Consider the following 23,301-nt stretch of genomic DNA (forward strand, 5'->3'; position numbering starts at 1 on the left):
GGGTGGACCTAGCTCCGCCGTAAAGACGCAGATCCTCCTTGGAACGGCAGTTTCCAAGCTTCCTCCTCACAGAAGCTTGAAGAAGCTGAGTGAAGAGCGACTCTCTCACTTGGCTCCTTCAGACTAGCCAGCAGTAATTAGCAAACACCTGCTTGCTAATTGGAACATATGCTGAGGGCAACACTGGTAAAAATGTTGCTAAAGGGTTAATCTGGGAGCCATGTTGTGATGACTTCCTGAAGGCTGAGCTTCAGAAAGAGCAGGAGTTTTTAAAGCGACAGAGGCCCAATTTCAAGGCATTACATTTTTAAGTTATGTTTTTAAAGTTACATTTGACAAATATATATATATACAACTGAAAATAACCGTTGATTGTGCTGAAAATGACACTATTATCCTGGGGAAACACAAAAACAGTCCCTTTAATTTTTTTATTTTTTTTACTTTAATAAATTACTAGAGTACAGGCAGAACTTTTCAGACTTATATTTGTGACTACCAGGCAAAACCTTGTATCAGTTTCTCTCCTCTTCACCACTTTGCGTTGGTGTGTCACATAAAGTCCAAACAAAGGTTATTGAAGTTTGTGGTTGCACTCTTTGTCTCCCTGTTAGGAAGTGCGAGGTCTATTCTCAGAGGCATTTCCTTTAATTAGAAAGCTCTCCTAGCCTGACGTGCCAGCTTAAGCAGAGGTTATAAACAACAAAGGAGAGTATTTTTACTTTATTTTTTTTTCCCCCCACACAAGCTCAATAATTTAAAAGATTCATCTAAGTTGTTGAGCTCACTCTCACCGCTGCTGGTGTCCTAGCTTGCATGGAGAATATTTTGAAATCAAAATTAATGAGGTATCGCACACAACGCACGCTTCTCATGCTCCAAGTATTCTGAATGAAATAAAATTTTAAAAATGACCAAAATAAAAAAAAAAGTGAATATTCTTCATAGGTTATGAATATAATTGTCAGCAGATGCAACATGAGTTTATTGCATTCCATAAGATCTTAAAGGAATATCAAATGCACAATTAAGAGGTAGAATCAGTTGTAGTCCAGTTCAGACTGCTTTAATATCGTCTTAACTAAATGTTATCATATGTAGCATTTTGTTTTCCTATCAATTATCACTATTTATTTGTAGCTATTTCTTGTGGAAGCCAACAAAAAAGCAAAATGGAATATTGCCTAATATTAAAATAGCATGCTGAATGTCATCTATGTTCAACAACATAATTATGAGCAAACAAAGCAGATGGATCATAATTGCCAGAAACATAACTAATTTAAAAAAAAATAAAAATTACTGCCCCGGAGAAAACTTTGTTGATCGTCTCTGGCCAGAAAACAAATGACGGTCTGCTGTTTATTTTCTGTTGAGTCACAAACTAAATGTTAAAATTGATGTTAACTGTGTAAAATATGTCAAAGTATGTTGATCAAAATCACAAAGTTATCACTTTATCACATAGTCAGTCATCCGTAATGGTACGAATTGCATGAAAATGTTTGTTTGCTTTTCATTATACAAAATTATGCACTAAAGAAAACAAGGATGGAGCTCCAACTTAAAAGAAATGACTTAATTTATCACAGGTAATCAAATTAAGTTTGTCAAACTTACTTTATTTACGTTTCCTTCATATATTTACTTGGAGAAACTTAAATGTACATTACATGCATCATAATCTTGAACACTTACTGCAGGCTGCAGCAGCTTCAACTCACTGGATAGAGACATAGGTCATGTTTCAGCACTCTGGGTGGTGACACTGAATTCATTTCAGCACAATTTGCTGCATATGATGCTGAAAATCGTCCTTTGCAAAGTACAAATCCGATTTCATCACCACGACGTGGTTATCAAGCATTCATTTTACACATTACACACACAGATGCAACATCGGCGGTGCTGAAATAATTTAGCCGTTTAAGGACAAAGTAACTGTCTGTGGTGCTGAATGAGTGTTCCCGTGTTACAGTCCGGTGTGATGAACGTCCCCGTTTACTGTAGTTGCACTTGAACGGCGTCTCCGTCATTCGTTGACCTTTACGTCTTTTTTTCTCAGCCCGCGAAGTTTATGTCGGGGAATAACGACCGCGACACTTTCACATCTCGGTATTTGTCCGTGGGCTTCGCATACATTCATGTGCTTCTGTAACGTGTGCTGAGTTCGTCTGTGGCGAGGGAACGTAAGTCAGCTCGTAACAACAGAGGTCTTTTTCACGGCGCTGGAACTCGAAAAGCTTTTATCACTCTAAAGCAGAACAGCGCCGCTGAAAGACGCACAGCGTCTCTGTCCGAGGTCCTGAAGTGCTTGTGGCTGCCGTCGCTGTCCAAAGTGCTAAATATGCATTCGCTGTTGCCGTCCGTGGTCCTGGGAAAAGCAAAGAGAGGGATTTCTCAAGCTTAGAAAAAAAATACATTAATCGTGGTGCAAAAATAAATTTGATATCAAAGCCCAAGGTTCTGAAAAGCCGCTCTGAATACTTTAGTTTTAAGTCGCGGTGATTACAGCTCATGTTATTGTCCATACTGGTAACACGTTGATACTTTCTATATGCCAAGCGTCTTAAAATGTGAATGATGCTGATGAAACGTCTACTGTACGAACGCAGACTGCTCTAAAGTACTGAGCTACCGCTCCCTGTTTGTTCATGTAGCTTAGCGGGTTGCCACTCGTTGCATCAGTCTGATTCATGTTTGGGTCTTACAGCCAAGGCTTCCAGTAAATATCTGATGATTCCTCTGTTGCATTTTGACTGTCTTTACATAATCAAAGTGCAGGGAGGCAGTAAATATAAAGTCAGTTTAGGGCATTTAAATTGGAAAATTTTTGCATCATTTTTAACTTGATTGTTGATTTCCATTACCCCTTCTTCAGATATATATGAAAATGATTCATCTATATGAATCATTTTCATATAGATGACAATGATTTGCTTTTGTGCGTTGTAATATTTGCACTAACACTCATGCAATGCCCTTGGAAAAATAAAACCACACACTCGTGACATAACATTCAGCCAACTCCCCTCCATGTCACCGCGGCCGGTTCTGCATCGATGACCATGAGTCGCCTTCTGTGTTCCTGCGTGTAGAGGAGCTGTCGCGTGGCCCGGTTCTGCTTCAGATAGTTTGTGTCGCCAGTGTGTCTGCACCCATTGTTCTGCACGTGTTGAAACCTCAGTTTGTGTTTTCTCTTTTTTTTTGTGAGGACCAGTACAAAACCGTTTCTTGTCTGCTTTTTCTCATTCAGTGTGCCCTTCTTACAAATTTTACATGCTGTGTCTAGAGTTGGTTGTCGTGTCTAACCGCTGACTGGCTACACAATGAACCTGCTGCTTAGCATACTTTAGTGGGAGTCTTATGGTGTCTGGAATAACTCCTCAGCTGCCTAACTAGCTATACCAAGGAGTTCATACGAAAACTGAAAGAGCTGCCACGGAACAGCACGCCTGCATTAGTTGTGGTACACTGAGTGCACAATGAAATGAGAATTTAAAACCTTGGAAACAAGCCCAGAAACCATTCACACAGAGGGCAACATGCATCTCCACTATCATGCTCATAATGACCGAAAGCACAAGACCAAATAGCCTCGGCGTAAGAGCGGCTAATTCTACAAGATTGCCGAAAACCTAGGAAAAAAAAAAAGCTGTAGCTTTTGTTCCTTTACAAACCTGGAGGCTTGAGTAATAATGAGGATTGATTGAGATGTTCCACTTTACCAATGCTGTATTTAACGTGCGGTTTTTGAGAAATAAAATGGAGGCGAATGGGGAAAGCAGCAGTGATGTGACAGAACTCATTAAACTTACAATAAATACAAATGAAAACGACATCAGCTTGTCTTTGTCCTCAGTTTTACAATTCTTGAATTTTCTAGACGTACTGTGAGCTCATAGTGTCGTATATTTCTCAGTCTGACGACCGTAAGTCAGGAAATTGCTGTAGTGAAGTAAAAAATGTAAAGCAGACTTCAAAATAAACAATGTGATCGCTTTTTGTTTAAAAATCAGCTAAATTCTGAAGCCACCAAAATGCTCAAATCTCAAACAAGCTACACCATTATGCTTAAAATCAGTGTCCACTATTAAGCAATGGAAAAATGGTACGTTGTAGCTTAAACACCAGAGAGTCCACAGGTCACTTCCACCAAAAGTTTGTTTAAAAATATTCAATTTAGTTCCAGTTCTGAAGTAAAAGTGCATCTTGATCAGAATATCATGAGTTTATGCTGTTCTATTTTTTTAAACAAACAAAAATAAACACAACTTGGCTAGGAACTGAAGAGGCTAATGAAGTCTACTGTTTACAGCTAGGCTAACTTTTGTAGCTTGTTGTTAGCTTTCATGTCAATTCAGCATGAAGCTACCTTAAAAATATGATAGCTTACTCTTTTTTTTATAAATTGAACTGTAAAGTTGTTACTTGGAGAAAAACAGTCATAATATCTGGCTCTATTCTTTGTAGTTCTATGCCAAACTAGTAATGTCATCTAGCTAGTAAGTTTTTTATTTTCTAGTAGCTATCTTGCTGTTATTTCACTGCATACTTTTGTTCAAAACGGAGTGATATTAGCCACCCTGCTTGTTTTTTTGTTTTTTTGCTGTTTACTCACAACTGCCTAACTTTGGATTACCCCCAAGTTGTGCTATTTTCACTATATAATGCTTGATAAAACTCGAGCTTCTCTGGCATGCTGCACCTTGATTCATTCGTTTGTTCACATTTTTCTCTTGAATTTTTAAAAATGTATTTACATTTAGCCTGACTTGCAACGCTTTTAATTTGTCAGTGAAGTAAGGCTATCTGACAAAACAAAGGAATAACTGAAAGCTCATGCTGTGACGATACACTAATTGCTTAAGCTTAGTAGGGCAGATAAAAAATGTAAGTGCTGATCGTTAAGACAAACTTTAAAAATTAAAATCAGAATTAGAAAGTTAAATTTTTTTTCACCCAACATAAAACCTGAACATGAACACAAACCTGCACAGTTTCTTTTAAGCATAAGTCATTCTTTCACATGTGCCAAAAAGAACGAAAGCTTCTGCTCCTCATCAAAATTATCACAAAAACACAGGAGTTGCTAAGCTACATAAACGTTGCTAAGAGGGGGAAAAAAACTAACTCGGCGTAAGAGCGGCATAAATTTGGGACTCAAAGCCTGATTGAAGAGCCTCGAACGGTAACCGAGAGCCCTCGGATCTGTCGAGCCTCTCAAAAGCGGGGCTCTGATCTCAGAGGGAAGAAGGAAGACGGGAGGACAGGGTTGTCGTGAAATGACACCGGACTCCTAAAACGGGAAGCAGAGGCGTGCCGACAACGCCGTAACCCCCCCGCAGAGGAGTCTGGTTTAAATGTCAGCTGTGATTTTACCAGTAAGTTTCAGGTTCATGAACCGTAAAGCAGCTGAAGGAAGGTTTTTATTAAAAATGCAAAGTTGACGTGGACCATGTAATCCTGATGGTGCTGTCTCCTAATGAAAAGATCCTTCAGTTTGACAAGCATGGCTATTAGCTAGTGCTTGTTTTTAATTCAAAGGAAATAATGTTAAAATAAGCACATTCCTATAGTATGACAAATAAAAAATATATAAAAGATGATTTCATTAAAAACACAGGAAGTACTACTTTATAGAAAACTACTTTATACACACAGCTGTGTTTAAGGCTGACTGTGTGTGAAAAGAAAAATTTCCGCGCTTGTAAATTCTCCAGGGGACGGAGTCGGACGCCGTCTCCAAGTCCGCAAAACATTTCTCACTTTCTGCTTATTTTTCCTCTACATTCTGTTTTTTATTAGTTTTTTTTTGGTGACACCAAGTCGTGTCGTCACTGTCGATGCGCAACGGCCAACGGGTCAGAAAAATCTGGACATCTGCTGAGTCATAGCGGATCCTCGTGGGCGGGTAGATGGGAGAAAATTTACATCACGCAGCCTTTCTGGACAGTGTAGCAAGCAGACTGTTCGGTTTAAATGACACCTTTAAAAAAAATGGAAAATATCCTCTTATAAGGTCAAATAAGAGTTATTAGTAGTCGGACTCAATTCTGAGCACCATCATTTTGTTCCTTTTTATTGATCCTACTTGAAGTTACTTTATTTCCGGCCACTTTCTAAGAAATTTATCACCTGCCTCTGTGTTTGTTTCAACTATAATTAGCCGTAGTTATCTGCTAGCAGCAGATGTTTTTACTCTTCCACGTTTTCATTTTTATTGATAAGAATAAAAAATTACAACTAATGGGAGAATTTGCAAATCGTTTTCCGTTGCTGCTATTATTCCACCTGTTGTTAATCACTTCAGAGTTTGCTCAGCACTCGTCTAAAATAAGGATAAATAAGCCGTAAACTTCGCTTGTGGAATGTCTTTGCTAACACCTCTCTGACCCCCCCGCCCCCCTTCCACGCTGGAGATGCGAGAATCCTCCAGCCCCTCAGGTCAGGCATTCATAATTCATGCATCGGCGTCGGAGATGTAATCACATTTGTGCTTTTCCTCGGAGAACATCCGACCCCGGCACTCACACTGTCAGGATCATCAAATCCTCGGATGGAAAACAAATATCACATCGGACAGGATCTTGACAGCGATCACAGATCATCTTCTCGAAGCTGTGAGCTTTGTGATTGTTCAAATTCGGGGGCTCGGGTTTCACCGGGAGCATGGAGGGAGGCAGAGGATCTAATTGCTGACATTGAGCTTCAGCAAAGATGGAATATATATATATATATATATATAGTAGAGTATTTTATTTTTTTTATCCTGCTTTGAGTTCCGATTATGACCTTTGTTCTCTTCGCTTGCAATTTCTTCCAACAAAAACCTTCAGGAGAGAAAATAAAAAACCGGTGTACTCAATATGTCTGACATGCAGATTTACACTTGTGGAAGCAACTCAAACATTCCTATAGTGAACCCCAACATCTGCTATATTTTCATTCCAATTCCTCCCGGTATCACAAACTATCCAGAAAAAAAAGAGAAAAAAGAAAGACCTCCTAAAACCTGAACACATTCTACATACTGATTTCTCAAGAGCTTCTGAAACTTAGGAGCATCTCTTTTCATATGATTTCCTGCCAATTACCAAAAAAAAAAAAAAACCTTGCTTGGTTACGGTTTCCAGTTTGGGGGGGGGAAAAGGGGGGGGTAGGGGCGGAGGAGGAAAAAAATGAAAAGACACTGATTCAGCAGAGATGAACCGGCTGCTATGGTAACAAGCCACGGCCGCATTAATTGTGGCATCTCACAAGACAGAACTAAGACTCTGTCACCGAACAGAACGGTTGTTTTACCCCAAATTAGAATGTGTTAAGTATATGTTTGGATAAAGGCTGGAAAAGACACAATGGGGAAAAGAACCAAGTTAAGACTCAACAGACAGGCTGTTAGCATCCTGGTACATCTAGATGCTAACAGTGTTCAACTGCTGTATGTTTTTTTTGCAATAGTTTTAATGCCAATCAAGACACACGTGTTCTCAAGCGTTCTACGAAAACTCAACATTAAGACGCCGCAGGTCTTAAAAGTTCTGCTTGATCTGGTCTGTTTAGCGTCCCGGCTGCCTTTTCTGAAGGTTACCTGGATGTTTTGTTCGATCGAGTGGCAGGTCAGAGGTTCTGGATTGATACATATAGATTGACAGTCAAACATTATGCTGATTGCCCATACAGCCGGGCCGATCGATGCGTGTAGAGAGCTTCTGATGCTCCTGCTCTTTCTGCCTCTGTCAATAGCCGGATTGACTTTGACTTGGCACTTAAACAGCCGGAAATTGCAAAACCATATAAATCTCTGTGGATTCTTATTCAGAAATACATTTGGCTGCTTGGTTTGAGAAACAAGAGGTTACTAAAGCATCTTTCGGGACCGTCTAGTTGAGCCATGATTAAATTTCATCCAGTCGTCATTTAGTTAGAAAGAAACTGGTTTTGTTACAACTACAAACTGCAAGGGCATCAAATTAATTTTTAATTTTGGGCCATATCGATATCATGATGTCTCTTAAAGGGCTGGTTGTGGCAGAATGTATTGAAAAAACACATTAGCAAGCTTTTAAAAACATTGATTAATAGCTGTTGGCACCTAATCTTAAAATTAAATAAGATGGCACAGTATTGCAAACTTTTCCAGAAGTCTCCAGGACTTTCGCGGTTATTTCAGAAATATTTGCTAAAACATCTGCAATATTTGACATTTATATGACGGTAAATGTGACTTTTTGTTTGATAACAAACTTTGACTTGACATCAAGTAAGGCTGTCGTAGGAGTAACAAGTTACTGCCACCTGCAGGTGGGAGTTAGCATCACTCTACCCCCAATTTTTTTTTTTGGCCATTTCTTTTGTGGTAGATTTGCAATAAATCCAAATTTATGCACTAGCAGAAATAATTGCCGGGATCGGTTATTTTTGTGTAAATATTCGTGATCGCGAAAAATATGTGAAAGACATGATGGACTGCTTGGTGTTGTCAAGCTGTCCGTCCTGATTTATACATGCATTCGTAGCAAACGTAAAATATTCTTTAATCAGATGAAAGCAAACATTTGCACCCATTGGTAACTGCTTGCTATTCTAGTTTTCTGATGTAACCTGAACATATCGCTACCTTGCAACGTACAAATTCCATGGTTCAGGTTTGACGTAATTCTACCCAACTCTACTTGCATTGTTACCCTCTGGTCTGAATAAGCTAACTGTAATATTGCTATCGACATGCAGGGAGTCACTGTTGCGACTCGTGTTTGAGATAATTACAGAGCTCTGCGGAATCTCACGTTTCATAAAGTCCCGAGGGGCAGGGCAAATAAAACCCAACACTAAAAGCCGATCAATAGCATTCAATCAGGCGGCACCCAAGATTGCTTGCAATTTCCCGCTCTCATTCTGCCGGTCGCATCAGGTGGACGTATCTAAGCGGCCATTGTTGCAATCACCTGTGATGCTCCTGTGATATTTAGGTGACTGAAATCAGTCCGTGAGCCAAATGGCGGCTCATTTGCAGTCATTCCCGCTTTTGTGATCAATCAGCCAGGTCCCCGTCTAGCGAATAAAGAAATGAAAACGTGATGCCAAAGTGACATGCCTGTTGTGGTTTGAGCATTCGGTGAAAATGTCGCTGTTAACAAGCTGTCAGATTCAAGAAATTTTGCATAAGAGATAAAGACGGACCTCTTTTGATTGAGAGAGACGTCTCCAAAGAGCAAGGGGATTTGATTTTACCGAGATGGAAAAGTTTTCTTGGACCTTTCTCCAGATTTGAATAGGAAGGGGGATTCTTTTGACTCTTTCAGGTCATTTGACTCCAGACTTTGACTGATATCCTCTGAAACGTTCATTTTGTTGCTTTTGAACCCCTCAAGGTGGACTTGCTGGTGTGATCGATTATCGTCCTCCACATAACCAAAGTCCGTTTGAGCTCAAGGTCACAAACCGATGGCCAGACATTCTCCTTCAGGATTTTCTGTTAGGGAGCAGAATTCATGGTTAGATCAAGTACTATTAAAAGTAATATTAAGATTTTGCCTCTGGATATTATTGTAAGGTACTTTCTCTGCCAACCAAGCTAGCTTGAATGCCATCTATCCATTCCAGAGTGTTATTTTCTTCATCTGCCGTCCACATGTCTAACGGTTAACCCTTGCGAGAGTGAAAGTTGCACCATGAACCTTTCCGGTCGCACATCACGCTAATTCAATTCGACAGTATCTGCATCCCATCACCCTGCTGAGCTCCATGCAGTTATTCCTTTGGATGCATTCAGATACATAATCCAATTAGCTTTGACTCCAAGATAAGTGCCCCCTCCTCCTCCTTCATCCCCCCCCCACCTCCTCTTCTTCATACAAATGTGATTTATCCTGTTTGGAGGATTATCTCGGAGTCTAAACGCTCGGCCTACAAGGACTGTAGCTAAGCTTATGTGGAGTCAGAATTGTTTTTTGTTAATTTTCTTTGGTGGGAACAAGATGCTGAAGCGTGACTAAGCAGCGTGTGTACTAGTGGGCCCCCCCACCTGCTGCATTGGAAAGCACGAATGCTGCAGCCGAAATGCGAAGCTAGCGGGAAGTGCTCCCTGGTAGCAAATCTGCAGACGAGTTGTCCTGGAGGACCTAGTCAAAGTCCAGACCAAACTGCAAACCAAAGTGAGACTGGGCTGAATTAATGTTTATAAATTGATATATTATCATGTTCAGTTTATAGAATTGTGATTTATCAACTTTAGCTGGTTTATTTCTGTGTAAATTCTAGGTAGCATTTAATTATATATGTCAGCAGTATTGAATTAGCAATAAATTCTGTCCAATGGGAACACATTGGTTTTAATTGCCATGGACTTAAAACACACACACACACACACACACACACACACACACACACACACACACACACACACATATATATAATTAAATTAGTAGTTTTTACTGAAAGTTTAAGTTCTTAAAATCTACTCAGTTATGTTAATTGTCATTTTGTTGCCAAATTCTTTTTTTATAGGCAACTGTCACTTTTCTGATCATCTCTAGAAAGACTTGAAATTTAATGTACACACATCCATCCATCCATCCATCCATCCATCCATCCACCCATCCATCCATCCATCCATCCATCCATCCATCACAGACCCCTCTTACACCAAATCTGACTGAGCTCAAAGAAAACTTTCCAAAAGTAAAAATGGAATAATCTCCAGATGTTCAAGGCTCTTACAAACATCCTTCATTATTCAATAAAAAATAGTAACTAATGCCACTGACTGATTAAGAGGAGGTGACTAAACGCACACCACGCTTTCTAACACAGACTGGAAATCCCACTGAAACACACAGAAGTTTGTGGCCGTGACGTGACGAGACGTGAGAAGAGTTCAGCGGGTGTAGTGAGCGCTTGTGATAAGCGGCGTGGGTGGGCTTAGTGATTTTGCTTACAGGATCCCACCGACACGTCTGGCTCTTATTACGCGTCAGAGTCACACAGATCTGACTGAGCACTGCAGATGGACTGAGGGGGAAAGGGAGATGGGGTAACTATACTCCCCAGCTCTGACCCCCTCCCCCTAACTCCCTTTCTCCAGCTGATGTAATAATCTCAAACGGTGGAGTATAATGCGGATCCATAGAAGACGGGAACATGTTCTTCCCCCTCTCCGCCGCCCCTCCTTCCCATTTTATGTGCAGTTTTTGCAACAACAAAAAAAAAAAACAGAACATTTTTTTTACTTACCTGGGAAAGACTAAAAAGTAAAAAAAAAAAAAGAAACGTCATGCACACATGCGCATACAGGGAGCCACACTGACGCATCTTTTGTTTTCTTTCTCTCTCACTTTCTCTCTCTCTCTCTCTCTCTCTCTCTCTCTCGCTCTCTCAGCTGGTCTCAGGCATGCCTATAGCGGACGGTTTGCTTTACCGCATTCAACAGTGTTTTCCCAATCGGAGCGGAGTTAGAGCCGTGGAAGTAAATGAAAAACTGCGACGAGGAGGGAGAAAGGGAGACTGGAAACAGTTTGGAGCGTTTATTTAAATTTTTTGGGGGGGGCTTTCTGAAACGGAAAACTCTGCAGCGCTTTGGACGATGCGGACTAAGACAGTTCTGGAGCTTCAGATGAGAATATTTAAACATCAGAAGCTGTAAAAGACTTTTTCCACCCCCGTTCCCTTCCTTTTTTTTCTATTCCAGTGGATTGCTTTTCCCCCCGTCTTCCTTCCCTCCGTCAGGATTTTTGCCACCACAGATCAGTAGAGGGTGTCAGATCTTTCTCAGAGCAGCGCGCTGTAGGGATGAGTGCAGCCTTCGCGCTCGCCTTATTGTGACCAAAAAAAAAAAAAAAAAACGGGGGGGGGGGGGGGAAAAACAAAAACATAAAATAGGGGGGGGGAAAAAACGTTTGACAAAGTGTAAGGGATGTGAAAGGGGGATGCGGGTGTTTCGGATCAGCTGTGCAGGCTGTGAATTCAGCACCAGAGGGGGGGAGGAGAAAGAGAGGAGAGCGGAGAGAGGGGGGGGGAAAGGACAGATCCCGACGCCGCAGCGCGCTGCACGACTCCGGGAGATTTCTTCAGCTTTCCATCAGCGCGCCAAGGTCAGTGTGAAAGGAGGCGAGATAAATAAATAAATAGATTACATATATGATGTGCTGGACACTGCTGCTTTTGCCTGCTGCTTGTTTCGATCGGAGGATTCACTCGACGTGAAGGGAGACGATTTTTTTATTTATTTATTTTGAATTATTATTATTCCAGAGTCAAACTGGACGTCTGGACGCAGCCTGGATGTGCTCCTCATCTCCTTCCTAAATGTCTCCGTCTCCACCTCCCCCCTCCTCCTCCTACACCGCCACCTCTCGCTGATGCAGACTAGATTCGCAGCTCCTACATGTCTTGAAAGGCGGGAATGAATCGTTCGCGCTGAGAGGAAGAAAAAAAAACGGAGGGGGAAAAAATGCTGCTCTGGATCATCCTGCTGAATGCGGCTCTCTGCGTTGCCAGCGGAAATGTCACCAGGGAGGTTTGCAAGGAGAAGATCTGCTCCTGCAGCGAGGTGGAGGGCGACCTGCATGTCGACTGCGAGAAACGGCACTTCAACACGCTGCGGCACCTGACCGGCCCCAGCTCTCACTTCTACCACCTGCTGCTGCACGGCAACTCTCTGTCCAGGCTCTTCCCCAATGAGTTCGCCAACTTCTACAATGCCGTGAGCCTGCACCTGGAGAACAACGGCCTGCATGACATCGTGCCCGGCGCCTTCCTGGGGCTGCAGTTGGTCAAGAGACTCCACATCAGCAACAACAAGATGCGGTCGTTCAAGAAAAGCACCTTCCTGGGCTTGGACGACTTGGAGTACCTCCAGGCGGACTTTAATTTGCTGAGGGACATCGACCCGGCTGTTTTCAGGGACCTAAACAAACTGGAGGTGTTGATACTGAATGACAACCTAATCAGTGCTCTACCTATAAACGTGTTCCAGCACGTGCCCATCACGCATCTTGATCTGAGGGGGAATCGGATCAAGACGTTGCCTTACGAGGGGATTCTCGAGCAAATACCTGGTATCGCAGAAGTGCTGCTAGAGGACAATCCGTGGGACTGTAACTGTGAGCTACTGTCCCTGAAGGAGTGGCTGGAGAACATACCACGCAATGCCCTCATTGGGAGGGTGGTCTGTGAGGCCCCCACCAGGCTGCAGGGCAATGACCTGAATGAGACCTCGGAGGCAGAGCTGTGTCCATCACAGAGTGGGGGTGGAGATAGCAGCCTGGCCGCCCCTCCCACTCAGGAGGAAACCTCTCGCCCCACGCCTTACAAGCCCAGCAGGAATGGTGGAGGAGGGCCCCCGACACCTGGAGCAAATGGCTCCAAGAGCCACTCCAAGTCCCCCGAGAACTGGCAGCTAAAAACAAAGCCCCCTCCAGTAATGGCTGGGGCAGATGTGAATGGGGACGGCGGCGGAGAGCAGCTGCGCAACGTGACGTGCCCACAGCCATGCAGCTGCAAGCTGGTGGGCTCCAGACAGGGGCTGGGAGTCAACTGCGAGGGCAAAAAGATCGAGAGCCTGGCCGGCCTCAAGCCGAAGCCTCTGGCCGCCCACGAGCTGAACATGAGAGACAACAACATCCACGCTGTGAAGAGGAACCAGCTGCTCGGCTATTCCAGCCTCAACCTGCTGGATCTTGGCGGGAACAACATCAAGGTTGTTGACAATGGCACGTTCCAGAACCAGAGCGAGCTCCGGTGGCTGTACATGGATAAGAACTACCTGGATACGTTGATGGCGGAGATGTTTGTGGGCCTCGTGAATCTGGAATATCTCAGTTTGGAATACAACGACATCCAGCTGATAGTGGCGGGCGCGTTCAGTCCCATGCCAAACCTGAGGGTTCTGTTCCTGAACAACAACCTGCTGAAGGCTCTCCCTGTGGATGCTTTCCTTGGGATTTCTTTGTCCAAAATCAGCCTCCATAATAATTATTTCCCCTATCTCCCCGTGACTGGCGTGTTGGACCAGCTCAACTCCATCATCCAGATCGACCTGCATGGGAACCCGTGGGATTGCTCATGCAACATTGTGCCCTTCAAGCAGTGGACCGAGAGGCTCGGGGCCGACGTGATTGTGAGCGATCTCAAGTGTGAGTCGCCAGAGGAGTTCTGGAAACGGGACTTCCGCTATGTGCGTAATGACCTCATGTGCCCCAAGGTGGGTGACGGAGACGCACCCGCTCCAGTGTCCAAGAATGGAAGCTACGCCCAGGACTCTGGTGGCACGCGCTCAAATTCGTACCTGGAGCCCAACCGGGTGTCCATTTCGGTGCTTGTGCCCGGGCTGCTGCTCGTGTTCGTCACATCCGCCTTCACGGTGGTGGGGATGCTTGTGTTCATCCTGCGGAACCGGAAGCGGTCGAAGCGGCGGGACGGCAACTCGTCCGCGTCGGAGATCAACTCCTTACAGACGGTGTGCGACTCGTCCTACTGGCACAGTGGGCCGTATCACGCGGATGGAGGTGCCCACCGGGGTTTCGACTGCAGCACGCACCTCTCAGCTGTGGACGATGCATAAAAAAAACAGACTGGATTACAAACAGCAGACAAAAACTACAAAAATTTGTTTAGGATTGGGGACAGACACTTGCTTATGAACATACAAGTCAGCCTGAAAGCTGCACAAGCCCCCACTCTGTAATATATGTATATGCCAAGCCCCTCTGGCTTACACCCTCCACTCCTTCCTCCCTCCTCCTCCTCTCTGCCGCAATCGGACTACGGATCTGGAGACAGGAGAAAAAAAAAAGAGGGAGAGAGAGGGGAAAAGGAGCCAGGGAGGGTGTGTGTATGTATGCGAAAAGAGAAAGGAACGACCTGGGGAATGGTGCACGAACGCATGAATGTACATGTAAATACCCAGACTGATGTATCATAAAAATGCATGATGATATTTCCGCATGGTTTCAACAAGACACACGGCAGGCGAGGAACCATAACCACCAACCAGGAGGCAAACTCGACCCCCCCCCTCTCTCATGTTATATACCAACACAATGGCTATATATATATAGATATTAAGAAATATATATGACTATTACAAAGTGCCATTTCTCTATTTTTTGTGAACCTGCAGTTAGGATTTGTATTTGTTGTTTTAAAACTTGTTCTGAGCTGAAAGGGACGAAAAGACAAACGACACCTGGGGGAAGGAGTGATCAAAGTGAAGCTGTCGGTGCATGTTTGGTTTTATTACTGCCATTTCTGTTACTTATCAATTGATCATCAGTTAATATTTGAGATTATTCACACTGTATGCCAAGTGGCAAAGCCAGTCCCAAGCATAAGCAAACTGAGCAGCTGCTGAGGGCCTCCAGCAGCTGCAGGGGGAACCAAAGACTGCTTGACACACACACACATATATATATATATATATATATATATATATGAGAAGAACGAGGAATGAGAGTAATTTAAAATTTATACAAAATACAGTTCCTAAAGTTAAAGTGATTTAAAATTCTTTCAAATTTAAAATTGTAATTTATGTAATCATCTTAAATCATTGAAAAATGTATCAGTCATACGACCTTGGACCGGCTCTGCTAGGTGGCTTCCCCACAAGTTTGCAGGTATGGAGGTCCAAAAGTGCCACAATTCCCTAAATAAATAGTTCATTAAATTCCAATACAATTATTTTATGGTACACAACATTGCATAAATATTAATATAAATTAAAAAAAAATGTATATTTTAACATTTAATAATGTTACATTTTAAATGTCACATTTTTATTTTCTGACACATTCAAATAATTGTGATGAGCTTATTTTTTTTAGTGCAGTTATTTAGATTTTTTTAATGCCATTTAAAATATTGAATAATTTATATATTTAACAAATTATGGCACTTTTGGCTCTCCATTAAGGTGGTCATCTCCTTTTATGAATGTACAAAACATGAAGACGACTTAGGAAAAAAAATATTGTTCTTTTTTTTAAATGGTGTGCCAATTGTTGAAGATATTCAGACATGCAGATGAGCATGACCAATTAACGTCACTCAGAAGCTTATGCTGCAAAAGTTCATGTAGCTCCAATAACAGTTATGTGGTTCCTTTTTGTGTGTGTGTGTGTGTGTGTGTGTGTGTGTGTGTGTGTGTGTGTGTGTGTGTCAATGAACATAGCCTGCTTTTGGGTGAGAGGAAGAAGATTAAAAAAAATGAGTTAAATTTGGGGAGGGGAGGGTTTGTACCATCATATTTTTTCAACAACTGCGCAAAGAAGTGTTTCTGATTACTCATTGGATCTGTGTAAAGAGGTAGACGAACATGCATTAGGATAGGGTGCTTGTTTTCTTTTTAATGTGATAAAAAAAAAAAAGAGTATTCCTCCACACAAAATAGCTTCTGGCTGTGATTCACTCTCATCATATTGTGAGCTTTTGTAAAGCCATCTTAATCCTGTCCGAATACGAGAACTGTAACGGGCTGTATTTACTGCAAAACAGGCCGTAGTCAGGGGAAGGGGGGGCAAGGGGGTTGGACACGTACACTTACATGTAGGTGACTAGTTAATGCAAGATGCCTTCTTTAAAGTCAGCATTTTTGAAAACTTGAGATACTCCTCCTTTGGGCTGCATGCATTTCTTTCCCCTTCCTCTTTTTTTTTTTTAATTTTTTAATTTTTTTATTTTGTGCAGGCATATGACTAAGTAGCTGTTTTGATCAGCTCAGCTGCCGTGGCAGGGGCCCGGGGGTCCTCTGAGGGGGGGGAATCGACAGCTTGACCTGAATTACTTTAGATGAGACGGAGTTTCCAATCCAAATGCTCCCAGCATATTTTGCTTCTAAAATGTCATCAGGCATACAATGTTAATTATTAAAAGACGTATTTAGATGTATTTTGGCTTTTTTCTATTGAGTTTGTGTGCAAAGATATGCCAAATTGAAGTAAACTTTCTACCCAATTTGGTTCTAATCCTCCTGTTGTGCCACAGCCTTGGTGTGGATTTGCAGACTTGATGAAAAATGGATCTATTTCCCTAAATTTTACTCCCCTTTTTTCCTTTTACTAAATACACAATTACCCAGCGGCTTGATTTCAACATCTCCCATTTACTAGTGTTTTTCTTTCTCTTTTTTTTTTAGATATATAATATATTTTGGTCCAGCCACCTGATTTGTCCCTTTCTTTCTAGATTTCCCTGTGCAGCCACATTGGGATTGGAGGCTTTGGGGTCGTTGCATTGTGGGGAAACCATGACTCTATACTGTGGGGTATTAACTGTGCCACAGAACCACTGATGATAATGATTTGTCATGATTTTCAAACGCTGTGTTTCAAAGTTACATTTATATGCTTTGCGATATTTGACCTGCTTATATTTTGTTAAATAAAGTGTGGTTGAGGTTGAGTAAAAAAGGACACAATGTTTGCTTTTGGTAATTTTTCATTATAATGACTTGACTTGCCCATGAATTTCTGTGTTTTGTTTTCGTAACAAACTGCTATGCCACTGAGTATTTTGCACCAACAATGCATCAGTTTGTACACTTATGGGCAACTAATGATGATTCTTAGTTATTCATAACCATTAGAGAGGAGATGCATCTTAAATATTTGCTTTCATATTTTGCAAGAGGTAATCAGTCCAAACAGACACCAGAAGCACAGTCGGCTGAAATAGGACGCAACATAAAATCTAGAGTTAATAATATATAATTATATTTTATATGGGATTTGAACATATTTATGATTAGTTATCTCAATGATTCATCAAAATAGGACTTTATAGTAAATAAGTTTACATGCAATGGTTAAGTTTACAGTCGCATTGCTGCAGAAAGCTTGTTTAATTTATTGAACAACAAAACAGTTGATTATTTATAAAAGTTTAGATCAACTGTCGCATTTGTTTGTAGATAATTTAGACAGAGGTCTGTAGAATTAACAAAATGTTTGTAATTAATAAAAAAAAAAAGGTTATTTGTTTGTACTAGAAGATAAAGCTAGCGGTCAGCCTGAGTGGAGCCAGTGGCGAAAATCATGTTTTGATTAACATCAATTTTTAATATGTAAATTATGAGTCTATAATGCACTTTCTTGCTTGTATTAGTCAATGATTTAGAAAACTCTTAAAGCTATTCGGTAAGAAATAACGTGCAAGGTCATTTTCCCACTGCATTTACCAATCCATATACAAACTGAAACAAGTTTGGTTCGAGTAGGTTAGATGTGGTTTAAAAAGTTTTAAAAAATATTTGTATATGTCAAGTTTTTATCCTGGTTTACCAATAAATCATTGCTTCAGCCGCTTCTAGCAAGCAATTCAGATTGTAGTTTGTTTTACGTCTTTATGGAAGTGTTTGCATTAACCCTTTTAGGACTACACTGGACACTGTGACGTTTTTCAGGTGGGAGTTGTTGTAATGTGGTAGAAATCTTTGACTTTTTTGCCCATCAGACTAGCTGCTAACTTTAGCCTGCACTCAAAGCTCATCGGTTGTTCAACAAAATGAAGATACAAAGCCTGTCATCTCAAAAACCCACTGGGAATAATCTGCACTGTACCTTTAAATAAATCAACCCATCGTTGGGTCCTGCTGCAGTGCTTGCTCTGACGATTCAACATCAAATTTGCCAAACGACACAGGAATGTGGGTGTGTGGAAAATATGGGCATGTTTTATATTCAAAATGGCTGATGTCTGAGTGCGATAATCATCCATCCTAATGCCTTTAGATTGTATTTTTACGATTCAGAGGAGAACGGGGTAACTTCAGCTGCTTTTATTTTCTGTATAAACACCGCAAACCATTAAATGTGATGGAAAATGGAGATGGATTTCACTCTGCGGCGGATACTGTATGTAATGTCGGGTGATGCTGCCTCAAAAACATTCCACTTCCTCTGCTTGAATACATTTAGAGGCTGTCAGGTGCTCAGCTGCCGCGGTCCTGGATGAGTCAGTGAACAACAGTGGGGCCCATTCATTAATGCGCCGGATAATAGTTGTTGGGAACACAGCGGAGCCGAACAGCCTCGTTTACATGCCGGGCACACGGCGCTCAGACACTGTTGTGGCCCAGAGGGCCCGCCATCGCGCATGTGGACCCCCCCTCCCCTGCACCACCTCCACCTCCACCTCCACCTCCGCCTCCGCCCACCCCTCGAGGAGCTGGCAGTTGACGCAACACTTCCAGCAGGGATAACATCATCCGCACCACCTTGTTACACCCAGCTTTGGTGTTAAATCTTGAAGGTCTTGCTTTTGAATTCGGTCAAAGTGCGTTTTTCCCCCCAGAGGATATTTGGAAGGGTGGGGAAGGGGGTCTGTTTTGGCAAGGTGTGCCTCCATGGTTGGGCGAAAGCAACCGCGCACCTGTGTCTTGTTTGGCTTATTTTGCACATTATGTCCCATAATGGCATTGCTTTACATTCGGAGCATCTGCCTTATTTCTTCGTGTTGCACTTCTTTTCAGTATTATGTGATCGCAAACAATTGCAGGGCACCTTGGAATTTTTCCTTTTGCATATTCATTACGTTTGGTGTCACGAATCAAGCAAAAACATTATTTTGCAAGAGAGAGAGAGAAAAGGGAAAAGACTTACTATCCTTTCTTTCAATCTGAGGCTGGCTTCTATCTGACACCCACCGGTCACATTCAGCGTGTCACCTCTTGTTTAGGTTTTGTCTGAAATCCCCCAAAGATTTTAAGCCCGGGTGTTAGCTTTTGAAGTGAGCTTTGATGAAAGTCCCATGTGTTGCACTGAAGAGCTGCCAGCAGTCTTGCGCTTCCAAACTCTGCAGCCTCTGCGACTGTTGCAGTCGGTATTACCCCACAGGGGGTGTGTAGGGGTGATAATCTTGCGTTATCTCTAAGGAGTTTTTTGTGTTATTGCCAGATACTTTTATTATTATTATTAGTTTTATTATTTCATTGATTTACTTTTTTTTTGTCAAGTGTATGAGTCTCAGTGGCTTGCTTTTATTAGTTCTGTGTGAGCAACAGTCTTGGGGTTTAGGATTATTACCCTTTTAAGACAAAATAGTTTATACATAAAGAGGAACACATGGGCACGAAATCACTGAGCTTGCAGTAACTTTCAGAGTGTAAACGTGTCTCGCAAGCAAAAAGAAAACCTTAGGAGATTAAATGCATTTGTGCTTGATGGGATTCTGCTGGGAGCTTCAGTCAATTCCCATTTTTGGTGGCTTCATTTCCAGAGGGGCTAATCAGTCCTCTGTTGTTGTTGTTGTGTATTTGGCTTCGTAACAACCTGGCTGCAGCCCTTCCAGGTTGGAAGTCACTGCGCCAAAGCAGCAATCAAAGAAGTGCCTCCAGTAAAAGTTGCATGCGTTCGATGTAGCGATTCCACTCTAAGAGCTTGCATGTGCTTGGGAAGATCTGCAAAGCCACTTAGATTAAATATTTCAACCCTCGCTTCCACTCCCGCATCTGGCAGGCTGACTAAAGCGCAAATACCCTGAGTAATTAAAAGTATCTCTGCTCATAGGTGACCCAGATCTGGTGTCGACTCATTGCCCCCTGGCCTTAACCACCAAGAGGGGGCCTTTAATCAAGATGACTGAACGATCTGCCTCGGGCTCTAAGTAATACTCTACTTTCAGCCCTCAACCCTTCCCCCCTCGCCTACATTTATCGATTAACCCATTGATTCGATCCTGCTGGCACATGCACGCCCATCCCTCACCAACGTTTCAAGCACTATCTGGCCTCAACCTGATCTGATTAGGTTGGTCAGATGGGAGAAGTAGAAAATGAGGTTTGTTTGCGCTCATAAATTAAGGATGTGTACAATTTGTTCAAGTAGAACGAGCCTGTCAGGCATTCGAATTGGCTCTGACTAAACACAACGCTGCAAAACTGTTGAGTCATCCTTCCTTTCCTTTATATCTCTCTTTACAAGGCGGTTGACCTCGAATGTGGCTTCGGTCAATAGCTTTCTAGACTTTCTGAAGGTCTTTCATCAACAATTTTCAGTTTACTGTTCATCGCTTTCTGCGAAAGGTTTAAGCTCCATACTTTATTTGAGAAACGTCTTACGAGACTCCCAAATAGCCAAAGCATAAAACTAGCAGAGAATGGATCAACAGAAGGGTGATGCATGGCGTCCCAAAGCACCGGAGGTTCAAAGAAAACTGTCTTTTGAACGTCAGTAGAACATTTGCTCCAAGACCTTATTAAAGGATTCCAAGAAATCTTTGAAAGCAATGTGTAAAGGAATTAGGCGTGGTTTAAAACTACAGCTCAGCAAGGCGGCCAGACATTTTAAAATGTCATCTGGGACCCAGTAAAACCTTTTGAAGATGCTAATAACCCCTCCGAGTCTAGATACGCTGTGGCCTTTGTGACATTTTCTCGCAAGTAGAGTTGCACACCCACAACGGAACGAGTTGTGTTGAAGTAATTCTGAGTGTAAATAGTGACGGTTTATGTTCAGCGCCGCAATTTCTATTTATATGAAAGGAATAATCAGCCCTTGGCAACAACAGGCTTGGTGGTGAACCGGCCTGCTTTCCCCCCTCCTCCTCCTCTGAAGGTAACAGCCTCAGAGGAGACATAAACCACCCAACGACTGAGATTGTCATTTCTTTTCGGAGGGTTAGTGGCACCTTGTTCCTGCTGTGGTTATGAGGGCTCTCAGAAACCAAGGCAGCACAAATTCAAGACAAAAAAAGAAAAGAAAAAAAGAAGATGAATGTGATTTTCATTATATTAGAAGAGTAATTGAACCTGAACGACATCGTGACGAGGATTTGACAATTCCGAACCGGCCTTGATGTTTTGTGGAATCATCTTCAGCCGTCGTGAGGCATTTTTTCTTTTCATTTTTTTTCTCACATTGTCACATCTCATTGAAATGTAATTTGTGAAACACATCTGAAGAGGAGAGTCATTCTGCAGCAACAAGCAAAACTTTCCAAAATCCAAAGCCACTGATATGAAAATTATAGCAGTGTGAAAATGTGTCTACCCCACAACCAATTTTATTTTTAATGACACAAAAAAGCAATTTAATGTCAGAAAAATAACCGGAGTTTGTACAAAATGCAGTTTTCAGATAATAATTTAGCTTATGAAGGAAAATAAAAGTGACTTAAACCAACTTGGCCTCATATGAAAAAGTTAATGAACCCTGAATGTAATTATTTAGTTTCAATCTTGGAACACGAAAACTGCCATCAATCATTTGGGATAATGAGCAATGAATATTGTGTGGTGCATAGTTCTGACCGACTCTTATTTAAAACATTTTATCAATAATTCAGCTACCAAACATGAATGACAACTGGAATCAAGTCTGGGCTTTTTCCAGGTCACTCCAAAACCTTTATTTTGTCTTTTTTTTATTATTCAGATTTGAACTTGCTGATGTGTTTTGGTGCATAACCAAAGTGTGCTTGAGGTCACTAACTAATAGAGAGACGTTTTTATGTCTGTCTATTATCACATTGGGCTAAGTTGGTTTATGTAGCATTTTCCCTTAGTTTATGAAATCAGCTTGAAAACTGCTTTTTGTGAGCCATTGGGTCGTCTTTAATATTAAAAATGGCTTAATAATCTGAAATGTCTGAGTGTGGCAAGAGGCTGCAACTGCTTTCTCACTGCAGATAGCATCTTTTTAAGCAAGAGCACAGAATATTTGAGCGTCTTGAACATGGATATCAACAAACTGACTTGGTGGTTTTTGTCTAAGCTGTTGCCCTGCTTGACAAAAATCCGCTGAGTCAGCAAGGTGCAAAGTATTTCAAACCGGTTGAAAAGGCTTAAACCTGGATGTGCATCTGATGGAGTTGCTCCTGTTCTCAAGAGAGATCCTGATCCTCCTGATCTGTTTTTGTTTTTCTTTTCTTTTCAAAGAACAACTCCTAACGATTCGTCTCTGCTGTGGGACGTAGCAAACTAGATAAAGCCTTAAGATAACGAACAAAAGAACAGCCATTGAAAAGTTGAAGTATTGATCAATCTGTGGTTAAACCTCGGATGCAGTGGAAAATGTAAATAGTTGGACAAATAAATGGAAGGGTTGAATAGTTTTGGGTGCAAAACCACATTTTCTTGAGCAGTTTTATTGAAAATGCGCTAAAGAATGCATCTCAAAAATGCTCAACGAGAGCAATGACAATTTCCTTCTCAACCACAAAATGCAAATTACTTTTTCTTGTGCGTCTTCCAATCTTACTAACTTTATTCTGTAATTTTATACAAGATCCATATTCTTTCTTTGCACTTAATGAGCATTATTCTTAACAAAGATCTGTTAATATAATTACTTAATCCACTGAAAC

General features: G+C 41.8%; 1 protein-coding gene across 1 annotated transcript; it reads left to right on the forward strand.

Annotated features, from left to right (window-relative positions):
- The first annotated feature begins 11,350 nt into the window (after positions 1–11,350).
- On the forward strand, positions 11,351–15,170 carry slitrk1 (SLIT and NTRK like family member 1). The gene is made up of 2 exons (XM_007557087.2): positions 11,351–12,092; positions 12,253–15,170. Exon 2 carries the CDS (start codon positions 12,452–12,454, stop codon positions 14,561–14,563), a length of 2,112 nt encoding a protein of 703 aa, XP_007557149.1. The 5' UTR covers positions 11,351–12,092; positions 12,253–12,451; the 3' UTR covers positions 14,564–15,170.
- The last annotated feature ends 8,131 nt before the right edge of the window (positions 15,171–23,301 follow it).

The sequence above is a fragment of the Poecilia formosa genome, unplaced genomic scaffold, assembly GCF_000485575.1.
Source record: "Poecilia formosa unplaced genomic scaffold, Poecilia_formosa-5.1.2 Scaffold83, whole genome shotgun sequence".
Taxonomy (NCBI): domain Eukaryota; kingdom Metazoa; phylum Chordata; class Actinopteri; order Cyprinodontiformes; family Poeciliidae; genus Poecilia; species Poecilia formosa.